Source organism: Somniosus microcephalus, chromosome 26 (genome assembly GCF_052327205.1).
Source record: "Somniosus microcephalus isolate GS21.2 chromosome 26, FLI_Smic_1.0, whole genome shotgun sequence".
Taxonomy (NCBI): domain Eukaryota; kingdom Metazoa; phylum Chordata; class Chondrichthyes; order Squaliformes; family Somniosidae; genus Somniosus; species Somniosus microcephalus.
The window spans coordinates 26,562,405-26,582,601 of record NC_141012.1 but is presented as its reverse complement, the minus strand read 5'-3'; the positions used below and the strand labels follow the sequence as shown (position 1 = coordinate 26,582,601).

General features: G+C 47.8%; 1 protein-coding gene across 7 annotated transcripts in view; it reads right to left on the bottom strand.

The window, feature by feature from the left end:
• ncapd3 (non-SMC condensin II complex, subunit D3) overlaps positions 1-20,197 on the bottom strand; it is a 93,741-nt gene that overhangs the window by 14,545 nt on the left and 58,999 nt on the right. For all 7 annotated transcript variants that reach the window (XM_085967987.1, XM_085967988.1, XM_085967991.1 and 4 more), the window contains 7 exons: positions 15,654-15,761; positions 13,833-14,071; positions 12,645-12,724; positions 11,180-11,317; positions 9,846-9,979; positions 8,219-8,415; positions 1,879-1,989 (listed from right to left, as the gene is read on the bottom strand). In XM_085967987.1, coding sequence (XP_085824113.1) covers positions 1,879-1,989; positions 8,219-8,415; positions 9,846-9,979; positions 11,180-11,317; positions 12,645-12,724; positions 13,833-14,071; positions 15,654-15,761 — 1,007 coding nt within the window. The remainder of the gene's footprint in view (positions 1-1,878; positions 1,990-8,218; positions 8,416-9,845; positions 9,980-11,179; positions 11,318-12,644; positions 12,725-13,832; positions 14,072-15,653; positions 15,762-20,197) is intronic.

Genomic DNA, 20,197 nt, shown 5'->3' with positions numbered 1-20,197 from the left:
CAAGAACACAGTAAAGAGTGCGCAGGGTGCTGGTGCTGAACTGTGCTGTGTGACCACTGTGTGCGTGTCTGCAGTGGCCCACGTGTGATGTTTTAGTAGCAGCCCTACTAACAGAGGTGCCATGTAAAGGTCAAGCACCCCCCAAAAAGGGAGTTTTAACAAACCCCAAATTGAACTTATTTGCACCTCAGCTCCCAACAGCTTGCTACAGAACAGCACTGGCAGAGTCCTAGGGAACAGGTCCTACCCACTGAGCTTATGGTGTAGACACATCTAAGAATCAGAGCAAAATAAAATACTTTTGGCCTGTGTCCCAGTTTTATAGAACACAAAATTAGGACTGGGGGGGGGGGGGGGGGGGGTGGGGGGTGGTGCGGGGGGCTTCAGATCACAGCGATGGAAGCAGGTTTACTTGATGGGCCGGAGGGAAGCACCCCTGCTCCTCCTGGCCCACAAGCAGTGCTGGAAAGGCACTTAGCTGCTGGATCCGGCCGTTGTCACCTCCCTCCAGTTGCCCGGTTTGCGAGTCCTGGGAAACGCAGCCTGCAGCCGTTAAATGTAAAACTCTGGTAAAATGTGAAGTGCTCCGCATCATTAAGATATTTAAATTACTGACCCGCCTCAAGAGGTTAGTCACCAGCCCCCCGCACCGTTAAAACCAGAACTAGAGGCGGGTTGGGTTTCAGATTTTAAATTTTTTTTTTTAACCCTCCCTCACCCTGCCCGTCATGGGGGGTTAAAATTCCCCCCTTAATATTAGCATCAAGCACCAGCAGGGTCAAGTTTAGAAATATCTAGAGGCAGTGTAAAAGACTGGGGGAAAAATTCAGTTGTTTGCGCCTCCCATTAGTGCCTTAAGAGGGCGCCAATTGGGGCGCAAAGCAACTAGCACCTGGGCGCGGCGATGTTTGCGCCGCTCGCGAAATTAACTAGACATTTTGCAGCGGCGCTAAACACTACCGCCACAATCTCCTGCGTCGGCAGATTGTGACGTCAGTCGAGTGTGCGAAACCCCGGTAGCGCCCCGGACTGGATATTGAGTGGCGCCCCCCTGCCTTACTGCCTGCCGCTAGCAACGACAGGTTGAGGGGAGCGTTATGCTGTCAGAAAGGGACTGGGGGAGTGCTATTTAAAGGCGACCGCTTCCTGCCTTTTTTTGTCGGTGACATTTTTGCACCACGCAGTCAGAGAGAGAGAGAGAGAGACTTCTGGAGAGATTCAACGCTATGTGAAGGAGTTTTGAGTACTGAGCAGCACTTTGCAGGTTTATTTTGATTTGCCCTTCCTTGTTTCGCCAGCGCTCTGAGGTAGTGCCTCGCTCCTCGGCCTTTGTGCCTTAAGACAGGTGTGAAGCGCCTGATTTAGTGCTCCAATCACCTCCAGGGGCGATAAAAGCCAAGTTTGCTGTCGGAGGCGATAATTAGCGCCAGGCGCTAAACTTTGCGCACGGTCGATAATGGCGCCCCAAACGGGGCGATACTGAATGTTTCCCCCTGGTGCTCTACCCCAAAAATACACCAGAGCCCAACTCTAAACACTACCTCCAGCTACACCAGTGTGAATTGTTCTACTCTGCACATCACGTATTAAGGTCTTTCTCTCGAGTGCTAATTCATGTGCCCTTATACGCCATGTCTACTAGAAACTGAAAGTTTTTTTTTAAACCCTAAAGAGGACTGGATGGGTGAAAAACTCAGATTTAAATGGGTCATCCAGATTACAATTACATTCCGCCCAGTTGTTCTGGCCAAGAATACATGTTTACATATGTAAATTACTCAAATGACTACAGTTGTGCAATTATAACTGCAGGATTGTTGAGATATTGAGGGAACAAAAACACTGCGCTAACAGCAATATCCAGCAGAGGTCTCTTACTCGCAAGTAATGCATGAGATCCTTCAGAGCTGGGATGTGCTTCTGTTCCAGCTGACTCTTCAAGGATGATACAATAGGGATGATGTTTTCTACAAAATTCTTCTTTTGTACCTGTAAATAAAAATGCATTTGCTTTGAATTTTCAAGAAGCAAAGTTTCATCTTTCAATAGTCTGTGTTTGTTCAGCAAAAATGAGGATTTTATAGACAGGTTAAGCTGTTATATATCCAATTGCTTTTTTAAAAAAAATTCTTGCCTAGTGACGTTAGCAGACCATTTTCTACATGCTTTCACTGTTATAGCCTGATAGCAGTTGTCCGCAGCCTTTCTCCCTTTCCATCACCCTGTGAACCAGATTTCTCCACTAGGTTTGCAGCTTTGAGTTTGTTTCAGTTCTCCAAGAAGATCTTATGCCAGGAATGTCATTTTATTTTCAATTTGATGTTGAAATCAATGTTGTTCCCCAATAACTCAGCAATTTTATTCAGTAAGCAGCTGAGTTACAGACCAAGGAGGTCCCAGGCTTGATCCATGGTCTGTGCAGAGTAGGGGGCGCAACAATCAGTGCCCCAGGTTTTGTGAGAAAACAGCCACGGTTCCGGCCGTTGTTCATTATCCAGTGACTAATGCTGGAAGTGGGAATGTGTACATTTCAGAGGAGAACAAGATCAAGCTTGGCAGTGATGTCCCCATGATAAATAACCTGCCAAAAATCACCAGAGGTTTTTACATGAATACAGGATACAGCCAAACTAGCTGATGGGCCCAATAGCCTAATGTTCCCCATAATATTTAGGCAATAAAAATGGATTTGATTGAATCTTAAATAAAGTTGCTTGAATATATGGGTGTGGTGAAGAGGAGTAATTTTATCATTGCAACGTACTGTAATGGACTTTGTCAGTCATGGTTTAGGATTGGCTGCAATTACTGAGACCCAACGGACCCATCAAATATTCCCATTGCTGGTATTGCTTCAAATCACTGGTTATACTCGTCAAAAGACACACCCCAAAACAACTTTAGATCAACTTCAAAGTATAATTTGATCAAACTGTTTTTTTTCCTTTTTATTTCTACAAATTCCTCATCAGAGCCACCAACATTTTCCAAATTAGGTATGAAAACATGCAACTTAAGAAATGGTCATTGAAAGTGTTATTTTTAAAAATATTTGGGGGGGGGGGGGGGGGGTGGGGGGAAACTCAAAGCTTCCAATAAGCGACACCAAGTGACCAGAACGTGAGCGAGACGAAGCGAAACATCAAGCTTTGAGCAGGAATCCCAAAGCTTAGAAAGCGCCTCCTTTTTTACAGGGTTCATTAATGGTCACTCAAAATCCAGCTAACCCAAACAGTAGAAGTTCTGCTTACATTCTGAAGCTTTGTGACACCCTACAACCAAGACAAGTTCATTTTTTTTCAGGTCAATAAATTAGAGATACTTGCCATACTTGTGTAAGTGACCAGCTCAGGGAAGATACAAGAGTTATCTTGCATAATTTGGGTCTTGCATCTTCCGTAAACTTGTGCTCATCCAAAACTCTGCTGCCCATATCGTAACTCACACCAAAGTCCTATTCACCCATCAGCCCTGTGGTCGCCGACCTACATTTGCTCCCAGTCCAGCAACATCTCGATTTTAAAATGCTCATCCTTGTTTTCAAATCCTTCCATGGCCTCTCCCCTCCCCATCTCTGTAGCCTCCTCCAGCCCTGCAACTCAATAACTGCAGGATTTTTCCTTTAATGTAGATTTGCAGTTACTTCGGTTGAATACAAAACCTGATTCAATGTAAAGGTATTAATGTGGCGGAGACCACATTAGGGACAGTAACACAATTCACTATGTTTAGCCAATGTTGTTATCGCTCCACGTTATATACAGAACTTGGTTGGGTTATCGGGGCAGGGTCCCTTTAAGAGTCGTCGATTGTGTGATGACGTCATAGCCCTGCGACGAGGCCGAGTCCCTCAGTCCATGCGGAGAGTTAATAAAACTAACACGTTTTTCTTTGCTGCTACGAAAGTCTCGCAGTCTGTTGATTTCCAGCGACTCCTACATTGGTGACCTCGTTTCTCTTGGACGTTTCCAAAGACTTTATCCGAGATGGCGACGAACGGTGTTTCTCTCAAGTTACCGGAGTTTTGGGAACGACAGGCTGCCGCTTGGTTCGCCCAGGCCGAGGCTCAGTTTGCACTCCAGGACATCACTGCGGACGACACGAAGTATTATTACGTCGTCTCTGCTCTCGGCAGCTCCATCGCGGCCAGAGTCGTGAGCCTGCTCGAGGACCCCCCCGGAGCAACACAAATTTGCGACGCTGAGAACGCACCTCCTAGAGACTTTTGGACTAACTGAACCCGGGCTTGGCGACTCCAAGCCCTCAGAACTGATGGACCACATGTTAACCCTCCTGGGCAAGCACAAGCCGTGCTTCCTCTTCAGAGAACTGTTCCTACAACAGCTGCCAGGGCAGGTATGGTCGGCTTTAGCCAACTCTCATATTAGTGATTTCCGCAACCTGGCCAAGGAGGCCGACAAATTTTTCTCCGCCGGGTAACAGTACTGTGCGGCCATGCGGGGCCCTGCCCCCACTGCCACAGCTCAACGGCGGCAGCCCCCAAACATGTGCTTCTACCACGCGCAGTTCGGCCCCAAAGCTAAGAAGTGCCGGCCCCCGTGCAGCTTTACCGCGTCGGGAAATGCGAAGGCCCACTCATTTGCTACCATGGCTGTCGGCTGTTCAGGTAATCTGTTATTCATTACGGACACTGACTCTGGACGTCGTTTCCTCTGCGACACGGGTGCCCAGGTGAGCGTCTTGCCCGCATCAACCATAGACATACAAGGGGGGAACCACAGCCCTGCCCTCGAAGCCGCCAATGGCAGTTCCATCCGTACTTTCGGGAAACGGAGCGTGGCGTGGTGTTTTGGCGGGCGGCGTTTCGCGTGGGACTTTGTTACAGCGAAAGTGTCCACCCCCCTTCTCGGCGCCGACTTCCTCTGCGCCAATGGCCTTTTGGTGGACGTCAAGAACCGACGTCTCGTCCACGCTGAGACTTTCAGTTCGCTCCAGTGTTTGCTCAGTGGTTCCGGCACGACGAAGTTGTCCAACGCACTCTCGGCCTTAGATGAGTTTTCCCGCCTCCTCGCCAGGTTCCCGAACCTCATGAAGCCCACTTTCTCGTCCGCCGCCACCAAGCATGGGGTAGAACACCACATCCCGACCACAGGTCCGCTTGTCTACGCCCGCGCTCGCGCCTCGACCCAGGGAAACTCGCCATCGCTAAAGCCGAGTTCGACACGATGGAGCGCCTCGGCATCATTCGCCGGTCGAACAGTCCGTGGACCTCGCCCCTCCACATCGCACCGAAAGCAGGCGGCGGTTGGCGCCCTTGCGGCGATTACCGGCGCCCGCTACCCAATTCCACACATCCAGGACTTTTCCGCCCGCCTGGCCGGGAAAGTTGTTTTCTCTAAAGTGCACCTCGTTCGAGGTTACCACCAGGTCCCTGTCCGGCCGCAGGACGTCCCGAAAACCGCGGTGATCACCCCGTTCGGGCTGTTCGAATTCCTCCGCATGCCATTCGGTCTCAAAAACGCTGCGCAGGCTTTTCAACGCCTAATGGACACCGTGTTACGGGACCTGCCATTCCTGTTTGTCTACCTGGACGACATTCTCATCGCCAGCGCCTCCAGGACGGAGCATGTGTCCCACCTCCGGACCCTCTTCGAACACCTCAGCCAGCACAGCCTAACCGTCAATCCGGCCAAGTGCCAGTTCGGGCTGTCCTCGATCGACTTTCTCGGGCACCGCATCACGAAGGACGGGGCGGTGCCACTGCCGTCGAAAGTGGAGGCCGAGAAGAAATTTCCGCGACCCCTCACCGTGAAGGCCCTGCAGGAGTTTTTGGGCATGGTGAACTTTTATCATCGCTTCGTTCCGCGGGCAGCCCAGCTTATGCGGCCCCTTTACGAGGCCCTCAAAGGCAAGCCCGCCATCGACTGGTCCAAGGAGATGGCCAATTCTTTCACGGGCAAGAAAAGGGCCCTGGCTAACGCGACCATGCTGATGCATCTGTTGCCCGATGCGCCGAACGCTCTCACCACGGACGCTTCGGACTATGCTGTCGGCGCCGTCCACGAACAGTGGGTCAACAGCGCCTGGCAGCCGCTCGCCTTCTTCAGCCGGCAGCTCCGCCCCAACGAGCGGAAGTACAGCACCTTCGATCGCGAGCTTCTCAGCCTCTACCTCGCCGTCCGACACTTCCGTTTCCTGCTAGAGGCCCGCCCGTTCACGGCGTTCGTAGACCACAAGCCGTTGACCTTCGCCATGGCCAAAGTTTCCGAGCCGTGGTCGGCCCGTCAGCAGCGCCAGCTTTCCTTCGTCTCCGAGTTCACGACGGACATCCAGCATGTGGCTGGGAAAGACAACCCCGTCGCCGACTGTCTCTCCCGGGCCGTCACCAGTGCCGGACACCTCGGCATCGACTACACCCGCATGGCGGCTGACCAGGCCTCCGACCCGGATGCCCAGGCCTACAGGACGGCTGTCACGGGCCTTCAGTTAGCGGACGTCGCGTTTGACGATGCCGGCACCACGCTCCTGTGTGACGTCTCCGCTGGGCAGCCACGCCCCGTTGTGCCCGACGGGTGGAGACGGCAGGCTTTCGACGCCGTCCATAGCCTTTCCCAGCCGGGCAGGAAGCCGTCACAGAAGCTGGTGGCAGCTAAGTTCGTCTGGCACGGGCTCAAGAAGGATGTTCGCGACTGGGCCAATACCTGCGTGGTATGCCAGCGCTCGAAAGTGCATCGCCATACTAAGGCCCCGTTGGCGCCTTTCGCGGTGCCAGAGAGGCGGTTCGACCATGTTAACATGGACCTGGTGGAGCCCCTGCCGCCCTCCCGCGGGTTCACCCACCTCCTCACGATGGTCGACAGAACCACCCGATGGCCAGAAGCCGTCCCGCTGTCGTCAACAACGTCCGCCGATGTGGCTTGGGCGTTCATCAACACTTGGGTCGCCCGGTTCGGCGCCCCATCTGACGTCTCCTCCGACCGGGGGGGGCCCCAGTTCACGTCGGAGCTCTGGAACACTGTCGCCCAAGGCCTCGGGTTGAGACGCCACCGCACATCACCCTCAGGCTAATGGGCTGTGCGAACGGTTTCATCGCTCCATGAAGGCCGCGCTCCAGGCCAGCCTCCGGGACGACAGTTGGATTGACAGACTCCCGTGGGTCATGCTGGGACTCGGGACCGCCCCCAAGGAGAACCTCCAGTCCTCGTCCGCCAAGCTCGTCTACGGGCAGCCGCTGCAGGTTCCCGGGGAGTTTGTCCCCAACGCCACGGACCCTTGGTCCGCAGCCCATCAGCGGTCCGCCCTCCTGGACAACGCCAAGGTTTTCGCGCCGGTGCCCACGTCGCAGCACGGTCTCCCTCAGTCCCACGTTCCGCCCGACCTTCGTGCAGCGGAGTAAGTTTTCGTCCGCCACGACGCCCACCGGGGACCTCTTCACCCACCCTACGACGGACCATTCCGCATCCTGGAAGCCGGGGACAAGGCCTTCGTGGTGGATGTCGGCGGTAAGCCGAACTACATTTCCGTGGACCGTCTTAATCCAGCCCACCTGGATCTGGACCGACCCGTTGGGTTGGCTCAGTACCCGCGGAGGGGCCGACCTCCAGCTTCTGCACCCTCAGTCCACCACCGAGCGCCCGGGGACCCTCCGGCAACCCCCCCGGTCCCCGCCCCGGACTTAAGGAGCCGTTTCGGCCGTGTGATCCGGGCCCCTCAACAACTGACATTGCCAGTTCTAGTGAATTCTGGGGGGACATATGTGGCGGAGACCACATAGGGACAGTAACACAATTCACTATGTTTAGCCAATGTTGTTATCGCTCCACGTTATGTACGGAACTTGGTTGGGTTATCGGGGCAGGGTCCCTTTAAGAGTCATCGATTGTGTGATGACGTCATAGCCCTGCGACGAGGCCGAGTCCCTCAGTCCATACGGAGAGTTAATAAAGCTAACACGTTTTTCTTTGCTGCTACGAAAGTCTCGCAGTCTGTTGATTTCCAGCGACTCCTACATTAACTTGTTTAAATTACTGAGAATCATTCACAATGTGATTAAGGTATTGTAGTGTATTACTACACACAGGCAGATCACATGGCTTGTGTGTAAAGACATGCATGATAAAATATGGAACAGAAACATGAAAACCTTTAAAATTGTAACGTTATAATGCCCTCAATAGTTCAGCTATTGATGCACACAAGACTGTGTGCATCAAGTCCATTGCCGTTTACCTAGTGTTTGTAGTTACAGATCAGTTACCTGAGATATGAGCTTTTTCTGCGCTGCCTGCATAACTGCATTAGCCATGGCCATTTCATCATCTGCCTGGGCTTCGTCACTAGGTTTTGTTCTTATAGAGGCGAGCTTGATCTCCTTGCAACTCATCACCACAAATGTATCCGAGAGCAGCTCACTCGCCTCCATATCCAAAGGAAGCACACCATCAACAAAACATGCTGAAAAAAGAAACATGTACATATTACAACTGCTCCAAAAAAGTAACCAGCCTGAAATTGGTACCCAGCTGAAAGTTTACATGCCTTACATTTTGGGTAAGAAATAAAATTTATATATATTTCTTAAAATCAGTGAATTTAATTTTAAACCGGTACTATTGTTTGTATTTTTTAAAATTCGTTCCTGGGTTGTGGACGTCATTGGCAAGGCCAGCATTTATTGTCCATCCCTAATTGCCCTCGAGAAGGTGGTGGTGAGCCGCCTTCTTGAACCCCTGCAGTCCATGTGATGAAGGTACTCCCATGTTGCTGTGAGGGAGTTCCAGGATTTTGACCCAGCGACGATGAAGGAACAGCGATATATTTCCAAGTCAGGATGTTGTGTGACTTGGAGGGGATGGTGTTCCGACACGTATGCTGCCCTTGTCCTTCCAGGTATTAGAGGTCACAGGTTTGAGAGGTGCTGTCGAAGAACCCTTGGCGAGTTGCTGCAGTTCATCTTGTAGATGGTACACACTGCAGCCTTGGTGGAGTGAGTGAATGTTTAAGGTGGTGGATGGGGTGCCAATCAAGCAGGCTGCTAGTGTTTATATAAATATGGATTTATTAACAAGTATTTTTATAATATTCCTTTCTCGATCATACATCATTCGACTAACACAAAGCTTGCTCGCATTATGTCACAGAACTATTGTCGTACATGGACCCAGTCACTATCTTGTTATTTAACACTGCCAGTATGCGACAGTTTTACAAAGTTAATTTGTGTGCATTGTTGAGCTCGATCCTGTCCTCAACCAATGTCTACACACGCAGGATTCGCTGGGTAGGAATCAGAGTGCATGTTGCCTAAGGTTTACACCAAGGACAATTAGCCGGTTGCCTATTAGAGCAATTTTTAAAAAAGGTCATTGGAAAAGGTACTAAGCCACACAGACTCAAAGATAAGAGTATCAAACCCCACCTGTTGAGTTATCTAACTACATCTGGTATGGTGTAGGGTGCCACAGAAGGTAAGAATCAGCTAGGACCGCACTCTGATTCCTACCCAGCGAATCCTGCGTGCGAAGACATTGGCTGAGGACAGATGGAGCTCAACAATCATACGCCCTTTGCCCGAATAGCCCATCAAAACTCACTAATAGGTCACACTGACTTGGGGCAGGGGCAGGGCAGAGGGTATGGAGACTGTTTGACGTGCATGGAACCATACCCCAGAAAGCAGCCAGTGCCATCAAGAGGCAAAAAAGTAGACAAAGAGACAAAATGTGTCACATTTAAAAAAATGTGTAGGCATGATGATAAATGGCGATATGCCGTTTGAACCCCTCGATTGTGATGTACCTATAATCATTCTAACATGTTATTCTCTATTTAACTTGGTTTACAACTGCACTAGAAACTTCCACAGAGAACAGGCAAATTCATACCTAGAATATTATTAGCAATTTTATTGGTGATGTTGAAGCGTTGCTCATCTGTGAAGTGTTCCAACAGAAATTTGTAAATAGTCATTCGCTTCTCTTTGTTTTTATTCCCCTTCAAGGAAAACAGTTTCTTCTCCCTGTCAGGACAAGACAGTTGGTCATGTAGTGTACTATTCTCCTACAATGCTAAACATCTGTAACAAGACAAACTTGGGACCCTACATGGTGAATAGCCAAATAGGAGCAATTTTAACAACTGCTCAAAATTATTCCACTTTTAACATCATACAATCTTATGGGTGTGAAATGGAGTCCCATACGCATTGTTGGAGAATTATTGCTCTTTATGAATACAACCGTTACAAATAAAAGATTTAACAGTGATGCCACAATTCATAAACCTTTGAAAAAGCTTGAAGATACAATGATTCATTTTCTTTTAGTCTGCTTTATGTTAAACAGCGAGTTTTGATGCTACTTATTTGGAGGGGATACTGGGCCCTCGAGTGTAAAAGTAGCTGACTATCACTACATATCATTAACCAAGGCTTTTCTGCTTCAACTGGGCAATTTAATTTACATTATGCTCCAGTAACAGTCAAATGCAAACAAGATTGGTCTGGAGTGAATACAATGCAAAGGCATTTTTTTTTTTAAAAAAGGAAACTGGCACCGATCATGAAATCCCTACTTAAAACACTGAACTAAATTACTTCAGTGCAGCAGAAACTGTGGTACCACCATTCAGAAAATATTAATTTGTGTTGCTAACAGATAAATGGTGCAACTTGCCCAGACCACCTCGCAATGAAAGCGAGTTCAGAATCCTGCACATTTCTGTAACAAGCTCGAGCTCAAAATATCTATATTTGGAATTTTAAATTAAGAAAACCTAATTCAAGTTGGACAAAATTGCAACTTCCAACATGCACGGCACTATTGACAATCAAAGGGAAGGGGCAAACACGGAGAGCAAGTCATCTAAAAACACAGGAACTCATTGGTAGCTTTCCATGATTGGACAGCTTATTACCTTTAGCTTTACTAACACAAGTATTGTTGTTATTTCATGTAATGGCCCACCTTTTAAAAAAGTAAAACATTACAGAAAACACCCTCTTTGCATTTAACTTTACCCTTGCTCACTTGCAAATGAATCGAGGGTCATCAGTTGATACAGTTCTAACAATCTATTAAGATGTCAGTGATTAATAGAGACATTTTTGTGTGGATACTGGGAAGGATTTCATGTTTAACTGCAAAAAGTCTCTGAGTAGATGTCAAAGTGAGCTACTATAATGTACTGTTAATCATCTCTAGAAGTAAAGCTTACGTACCGGTCAGTCTGAGAAAATTTGTTGTATTTTTCATGTTTTTCATAGCCATTAAAGTGCAAAATGCATTCAATAAAATGTTGAGAGAACATAATTGGGTTTCTTTTCAGGAGCAGGTAGGCTAAACAGAACTCTGCAAATCTGAAATAGAACAGTAATCAGTTTTACGCACATTTGATTTGCAGAATGGCATGCAGGCATGAAATCACTAAAAACAAAAAGCTGTACAAACAGAAGCACTGATTTAACAGCAATGAGTGGATTCTGCTTCAAACTTAAGGCATAGAGTAGCGTGTGGGTTAATTAATCTTCTTGTTACTACTTTGCCAAAGTAAAGGTAAACCCAGGTTAGAACTTCAAAACATAGTAAGCTGGTAGGACAAGAGGACATCAGTAGAAAAAGGAATTTAGAGAAGTTATCAGGAAAAACAGCTTTACTGAAGATGCTAATTGCTTGGAATGTTCTGCCGAGGAAAGTAAAACAAAATGGAGTTATTCAAAAATCCATTTGTTGCCATGGTGTCTCATGTACTTAAAGGGCAATTTTCATTAGGCCAAATGGTCTTTTCTCACCCGTAAAAGTTTTGATTAAAGGGCTTGACAGGATAGATGTCCGTTTCCCCTGGAGAGTCTAGAACTAGGGGTCATAGTCTCAGGAGAAGGGATCGGCCATTTAAGACAGAGATGAGGAGAAATGTCTTCACTCAGAGGATTGTGAATCTTTGGAATTCTCTACCCCAGAGGGCTGTGGATGCTCAGTCATTGAATAGACAAGACAGAGCGTTAGATTTTTGGGCACTAAGGGAATCAAGGGATAGGGCGGGAAGACAGTGGATGTAGAAGATCAGCCATGATCTTATTGCATGGCGGAGCAGGCTTGAGGGACTGAATGGCCTAGTCCTGCTCCTATTTCTTTTTTTCTTATGTTGACTATCCTTTAAATTATCTGTGCTCAGCTGGTCTCATAACTGCACATGGTGCTAGTTTCAAGGCTATGGTACAATTTAATTAAGTCTCTTATTTTTTTTAAAAAGCCAATGGCTATAGATAACAGTTCACTGATCAACGTGTTGCTGTGGTAGATGCAAACCTATGTTGTACCACAACAGTGCACTTCCTAATGCCTTGTACAAGGCAACACTGCCAGGGAGAATAGATTGCAACCCATCTAAAAAAAATTGCATATAAATTTAAAACAAGTCAACATGAAAATCCTGGGAATCTTAAATAAAAACAGAATATATAAAAGTACACCTATCATTCAGAATCAGGAGGAGTTTAATGTTGAGAGTGGGACCCTTTACCTGAGTGTTTTTTTAAAGAAAAGTAGTCTTGGAATCACTCAGCCATATACAGCATGCCATTCACAAACCTTATGGAATTCTATCCATTGTATATTTAAATACATCCATTGTTAAAGAACCTTTTTGATAACTCAAGTAAACAAAGATAAAACAAAGCCAATTACCTTCGTATACTTTCATCTGAATCCACCAGCACACTCACAAATCTGAAGAAAAGGGAACCCTTCCATTTTATAAACTCTTCCTGCAAAGAGAAAAATAAATAAACCCCATGAGACTGCTCGGGTGCTTGTATTCTAAACAAGTGAAATTATTCAGTTTATCTTTCACTTGATTGATTCATTTTGCCTCATCAGCAAAATTGGGGTGACCAGGTTCAGCTGTCAAAGTCTGAGTGCTGTGTTGGGTACCACAAATACATCAGCCTAGGATCCACATAGAACTGCTAGGTCTTGATCCCACAAATAAGCCATAAAATAACCTATGTCAAGAAGCCAAACCCACAATCTCTACCACCTAGAAGGACAAAGGCAGCAGGGCGCACGGGAATACCATCACCTCCAAGTTCCCTTCCAAGTCACGCACCATCCTGACTTGCACGTATAGCGCCGTTCCTTCATGGTCGCTGTGTCTAAATTCTGGAACTCCCTTCCCTAACAGCACTGTAGGAATACCTTCACCACACGGACTGCAGTGGTTCAAGGCGGCGGCTCATCACCACCTTCTCAAGGGTAATTAGGGATGGGCACTAAATGGTAGCCTTGCCAGCGACGCCCACATCCCAGGAACAATTTTTTAAAAAGCCAGCTCCAACAGGAAGCAGAGGTAGAAATGTCCAATAGACTAAAATCAAGGATATTTTATGGGAGAAGTAGTTTGCACAGAAAGTACTCCTACTAAACTTCCTCCTCGTTCAAGAATTTGGGGCGTTACAAAGAAGCAATAATGTCTAGCTTTGATAAATGGCAAACATGTATGGCAATTAAATCTGAAGATGACAAAATAAAGCATGGGAAACAGGAAGGTTAAACCTATGATACTCCAAATGATTGGAAATCAATACGAAATACTAATATTTAGCAGTGCATTCTTAATTACATAAATGCATTGTGACTGTGGGGGGAATCAGTTCTCAAGAGTATATACTTGTTAGTAAGTTTTATTCCAGAAAGTAATGCATTTAGATAAATGTCTCAAGATTTATAATAGGGTCACTGCTTAAAGAGAATACACAGATTACAAAGTAAAGTAGTAACTCGGGATTAGGGATGCGGAACAGAGAACTATTCACAAATATAACTCTCAGCCAGTTATTTGATTTTGTACAATGAAAGGGCATGCTCCTCGCTTACCTGGAGTAAGTTGGTCAGCATGACCAGAGTCTGTTTGCGGATAAAGGGGTCATCATCCTTTAAGCACACAGCAATGTTAGGAATGTACCGATCTACCATACTAGTATATCGCATACAGAGGTCACACATGATGATGATAACATTATTGCGAACTGCTACATTTTCGCACACCTCCAACTCGCGTGCGAAGGCAGCGATGCATTTCTTTGCTAGGTCTTCATGTTGTAGGCACAATTTTCCTGTACAAAGTAAAATACATCATTACTATAAAAAATGTATAGTGCAGTTTGAAATGTCGTTGCCAAGACCTGCATGCAAGATAAGATTTTTTTTTTTGTTCCCATTAAGACACAGAGGGCTCGAATTTCATCGGGCCGTTGAGGCAGGATTGGAGGCGTGTGGGGGGTTAAAAAAAAAAAAAAAAATCACAAAATCGGGGGGGGGGGGGGGGACGAACCCATCCCGCCCCCATGCCCGTTTCACAGGAGGCGGGTACCCGAGTTGTGCTGGGAGCCGCCTCCCCGAGGTGGGAAGGGGATTAGTGCCAATTAACTGCCTGTTAACAGGTAGTTAACAGGCAGTTTTTAGCCTAATCCCTATTTTTATCCCTGAAGTGTGGGCTTCCCGACGGCTCCAAACCACAGCAAGTTAGCGAGGCGGACCATCGGGCTGAAGGGTTCGAGATGTCTGGTGTTCAGGTGAGTGATGGGTGCATGAGTGCAGAGTAAGTGTGTTTGATGTGTGTAAAGTGTTTAAATAAGTTTTACTTACCTTTTCTTACTAATGCAGCTTTCCTTCCTTCAGGTCTCGGGAGTCCCTCATCTCACCGGCACAGAAAGCAGAATGGCCACGAGCTGTCAAAATCTGCAGCCTCGGCTTTCTGTTCTGGAGAGATCTCTAAATCAGCCTGAGAGGAAGGAATTAACTTAGTGTACAGATTGTCAGTGTTTGACAGCTTCAAAGAGCTGTCAAACGCTGATATTTCATATGTCAAAAGCTCGACAGATGAAATGTCAATCTGTGACGTCACCTGTTGCCGGGTGGCCCTTAATTGGCCTGCTGGGCGGGCTCAACAAGGTCAATCAAGTGAAAATCGAGTGGGTTGGCCACAACTCGATGGAGGCGGGACTAGAACCCCAAAAGTTGTAGTCCCGTCTCCTACACGCCTCCATTGATAGAATCCAGCCCAGAGTGTCAGCAGGCTATTTGATTGCAAACAGCATCGAAACCACACCCCCCCCCCCCGGGATTGAACCAGAGTCCACCTGGTCTTTACGGCCTAGTTTCAATCCATAATAGTTTAAGTTTTTTCAAATTAAGCTGCAGAAAAAGTGACGTCAGCTCAGCAAATTCAATGTGAACTCAAAAATTCTAAAATGCATAAAAGGATATGCATCTAATTTCTATAGGGACGTGATTATGATTTTATACTTTCGGCTGAATTTCCTGCATTTAGCAAAACAATTGCTGATGCGGGCAACGGAGATGTAGGATCACTCATCTCAAATTGACACAGCCCCTATTATCAATGATTTACAAGGGCTCCTCGATGTCTCAGCAAGTTTATCCAGTGTGCAGCTAAGTCAAATATTCCCTGCTTTGATGCCTAGTCTTCGCTAAGTTACCTGATCTTAGCTGGTGTGCGAATAAAGATACTATAATTTGACTTCAGCACCTTTCATTAGAGAGAAGAAAAACAAATGACAGAATCCCCAATCCTGATCACTACATAGCCGTTTCAGCTAGAAATGCACATATGTGGAATATATTAATGGAACAGAAGAAACTCATTCTCGCAAACCTATGCTGAAAGGGTCTTACCCAGAGTGAAAAATGCATGTGCTCTGATAACAGAAGGCACAGCAGCAGATCCTGAAAACTGAGAGAGGGGCTGTGAAGCCGGGAGATCGCCACCATCAGAAGCAATAGCTGAAGAATAAAATACAATTCAGAAACTTAGTCACTTATGGTCATCGAGTCATCAAACAAATCAATTGGCAAGATTTTTTCCAAGTAAAAGACCTTTACTACATGAAGGAAAACTTATTTCCAACTCCAGGAATCTGGTTAGGTACCAAAACAGGTTCCCCTCAATTAAATCTTTAAAAATAATATAGCAGAAAAACAAGTAATTTTGAAAAACCGTAGCACTCATTTCCTGTCCGCCATATTACAAATATTGGTGACACACTTTAAAAAAAAACTAAAGCAGCAAAGGCAGTCTTTTGAAATGTGCTAAATTCCCCAGCAATTAAAAATAGCTCAAGCAATACAGGAGTGGGAGGCCTAGAGTTTACAATTGTAACATTGACCATAACTCATTCACATCATTACAAATTAGATTATAAAATCTGTCTAACACTTAATTGATCTGACCAATCATACTAAAAAAAAAAGCCAGATTCTGACCTGAAGTGTGAAAAACAATTAAACTCTGACCTCACCCAGTGTTTACTCAAAGGCAATTAATCTCTGCGGTCTTAAATAGGGAAACATCAGAATCATTGTACTGTATAAAAATGTACCTGTCTTTTATATAATGCCTTATCATCTAAATTACTGTTGCAGGGCATCTGCAATAGATTTTGAATGGCACATTGCAGTCTGACTTTCTCAGTTAGTACTCTAAAGCAGACAGCGATAGGGTAGACCAGAGGCACAATGGTAGCCAACCACCAATTAAGACGCAAGGGCCCATGTTTCAAAGATCAGTTCAATGTTGAATCAACGCTAGGAGGAGCACCTTTGTTGTTTTCAATATTCCAAGCAGCATAGTAAGGTTTGTAATGATTAATGTAGTTTGTATTCAATACTACATTAATAATTACAAACCTTACTACTGCTCTCGCCGTATCCCGAGATCCACACTGAATGCCATGCGCCACCACATGAACACTCTCTACCTCTCTCTTCAGCAGCACCGACTCACTATCTCAAAGCAGTACTGGACCGCAGTTCCATTTCGCCCTTCGACTCATCCGGTGCTTTAACAAAAAACTTTTTTTCTTCCTTTCAGGTGTCAAGGATCACAAGCTTCAACAACTCTTGGACACCAACGCCCCTCCGGAACCTTCTTCCCCTTCACTTTCCTCTGACCCCAACCCTTCTCCCAATCTCACCCCCTGCCGTGTTTTCACTATCCCCGCTGACCTTCCACTCTCTGACCCCGAATGATCAGTCCTCAGCAAAGGCCTGAGCTTCATCCCCTTACGCCCCCATCTCAATGAATTGCGAGTTCAGCACAATGCTGAGCTCTTTTTCAGCCGCCTTCGTCTCTGTGCCCACTTCTTTGGCCAGGAGTCTTTTCCCCCCCCGCCCCGCCGCACAGCAGACCCTTTCTCCGGCTTTCAGAATTCTCGTTCTACCTGGACCCCTCCCTCTGGCCTCTTAACCTCTAGATCTTTTCATTGTCACGCCGGCAGTTTGCATCGGCCGTCTCAATTTCTCTGCTCCTCTCACTCACTCCAACCTACCTCCCTCTGAACTTGCAGCACTCCATTCTCTCAGATCCAACCCTGACATTGTCATTAAACCTGCTGACAAGGGTGGTGCTGTTGTTGTTTGGCGAACCGACCTCTACCGTGCGGAAGCTGAACGCCAACTCTCCGACACCTCCTCCTACCTCTGCCTGGACCATGACCCCACTACCAAACACCAAACCACCGTTTCCAAGACCGTCACTGACCTCATCTCCTCTGGAGATCTTACCTCCACGGCCGCCAACCTCATAATTCCCCAACCTCCCACAGCCCGCTTCTACCTCCTTTCCAAGATCTACAAACAGGACTGCCCCGGTAGACCCATCGTTTCAGCCTGTTCTTGCCCCACGGAACTTATCTCTTATCTATTTTTCTCCTTGTCCAGTCTCTTCCCACCTACATCCTCAACTCATCCGACGCCCTCTGTCACTTTAACAGTTTCCAGTTTCCTGGCCCCAACCATCTCCTTTTCACCATGGACGTCCAATCCCTCTACACCTCCATCCCCCAACAGGATGGCCTCAGGCTCTCCGCTTCTTCCTTGAACAGAGGCCCAACCAGTCCCCATCCAACACCACCCTCCTCTGCCTGGCTGAACTTGTTGTCACATTGAACAACTTCTCCTTTGACTCCACTCACTTCCTCCAAATTAAAGATGTTGCTATGGGAACCCGCAGAGGTCTCAGCTATGCCTGTCTTTTCGTGGGATATGTGGAACATTCTTTGTTCCAGTCCTGCTCAGGTCTCCTCCCTCACCTCTTTTTCCCAGTACATTGATGACTGTATCGGTGCTGTTTCCTGCTCTCGCCCCGAACTAGAAAATGTCATTCACTTTGCTTCCAATTTCCACCCTTCCTTCACCTTCACATGGTCCATCTCCGATTCTTCCCTTGCTCGACTTCTCAGTCTCCATCTCTGGGGATAGGCTATTGACAAACATTCACTACAAGCCCACTGACTCCCACAGCTACCTGGACTACACTTCCTCCCACCCCGCTTCCTGTAAGGACTCTATTCCATTCTCCCAGTTTCTCCGTCGCATCTGCTCAGACGATGCCACATTCCATACCAGTGCTTCGGACAGGTCTTCCTTTTTCCTCAACCGAGGATTCCCCTCTACTGTGGTTGACATGGCCCTTGACCGTGTCCGTTCCATTTCCCGCACTTCTGCTCTCACCCCTTCCCCTCCCTCCCAGAACCACGATAGGGTTCCCCTTGTCCTCACCTTTCACCCCACCAGCTTCCACATTCAACGGATCATCCTCTGCCATTTCCGCCACCTCCAGCGTGATCCCACCACCAAACACATCTTCACCTCACCTCCCCTTTCAGCATTCCGAAGGGACCGCTTCCTCCGCAATAACTTGGTCCACTCTTCTATCACCCCCAACACCTTCCCGTGCAAGCGCAGGAGATGCAACACATGCCCTTTTACCTCCATCCTTCCCACTGTCCAGGGCCCCAAACACTCCTTCCAGGTGAAACAGAGATTTACTTGTACTTCTTGCGATTTAGTATACTGTATTCGCTGCTCACAATGTGGTCTCCTCTACATTGGGGAGCCCAAATTCAGATTTGGTGACCGCTTTGCAGAACACCTTCGTTCAGTCCGTAAGGGTGACCCGGAGCTTCTGGTCGCCTGTGATGCGCCATCAATTACTCAAAAGACTGAGGTTAAGCGAGTAACAACCAGGCTTTTATTAACTAAAGAATGAAGGTCTAGTCTCGAGTGGTCGACCCGTCCAGAATACTAAGGGACTGGGAGGTAGTCACTTATATACCTGGAATAGTGGGAAGAGTCAGCCGAGGCATGTCCAGACCTGTACCTAGTGGAATACACATACACATACAGACAGGTATAACAGTGGTTTACCACATTCACCCCTTGTTTAAAAATGAGTCCGGCGGGGTGAAGTGTATTTAAAAGTTCGTGTATTGGAGTCTCTCCGGAGGTCTTGTCTGCCGCTGTGATCGACGTGGCGACGGCAGGGGTGGTGGAGCTTCCGGCGTCGCGTCCTGTGTAGGCTGGGGCACTGGAGTGTAGTCCTCGTGGGTGACGGTCCAAGGCGAGCCGGCTGCTGGGGTTGGATATCGGGTGGTGGGGGTGGTGGTAATGGGTAGTGGGTTACAGCGGTCCCCGAGGGTGCGAGGTCTCGTATGGAGACTGTGTCCTCCCGCCCGTCCGGGTACGCAATGTAAGCGTACTGGGGGTTGGCGTGGAGGAGGTCGACCCTCTCGACCAGGGGGTCCGTTTTATTGGTCCTCACGTGTCTTCTCAGTAGTACCGGCCCTGGGGACGTCAGCCATGGCGGTAACGCTGTCCCCGATGTGGACTTCCTTGGGAAGACAAACATTTTCTTGTGAGGGGTGGCATTGGTGGCAGTGCAGAGCAGTGACCGAATCGAGTGGAGCGCATCGGGGAGCACCTCCTGCCAGCGGGAGGTCGGAAGGCCCCTAGACTTTAAGGCTAGTAGGGCGGCCTTCCAAACTGTTGCATTCTCTCTTTCCACCTGTCCGTTCCCCCGGGGGTTGTAACTGGTGGTCCTGCTTGTGGCTATACCCCTAGCGAGCAGGTACTGGCGGAGTTCGTCGCTCATAAACGATGAGCCCCGGTCGCTATGGATATAGCTGGGGAAACCGAACAGGGTGAAGAGGCTGTTCAGACATTTAATGACCGTGGCACTGGTCACGTCCGGGCAGGGGATAGCGAACGGGAAACGGGAGTACTCGTCAATGATGTTGAGGAAGTACACATTGCGGTCGGAGGAGGGGAGAGGCCCTTTAAAATCGACGCTCAGGCGTTCGAAAGGGCGAGTGGCTTTTATCAGGTGGGCTCTGTCTGGTCTATAAAAGTGCGGTTTGCACTCAGCGCAGACTTGGCAGTTC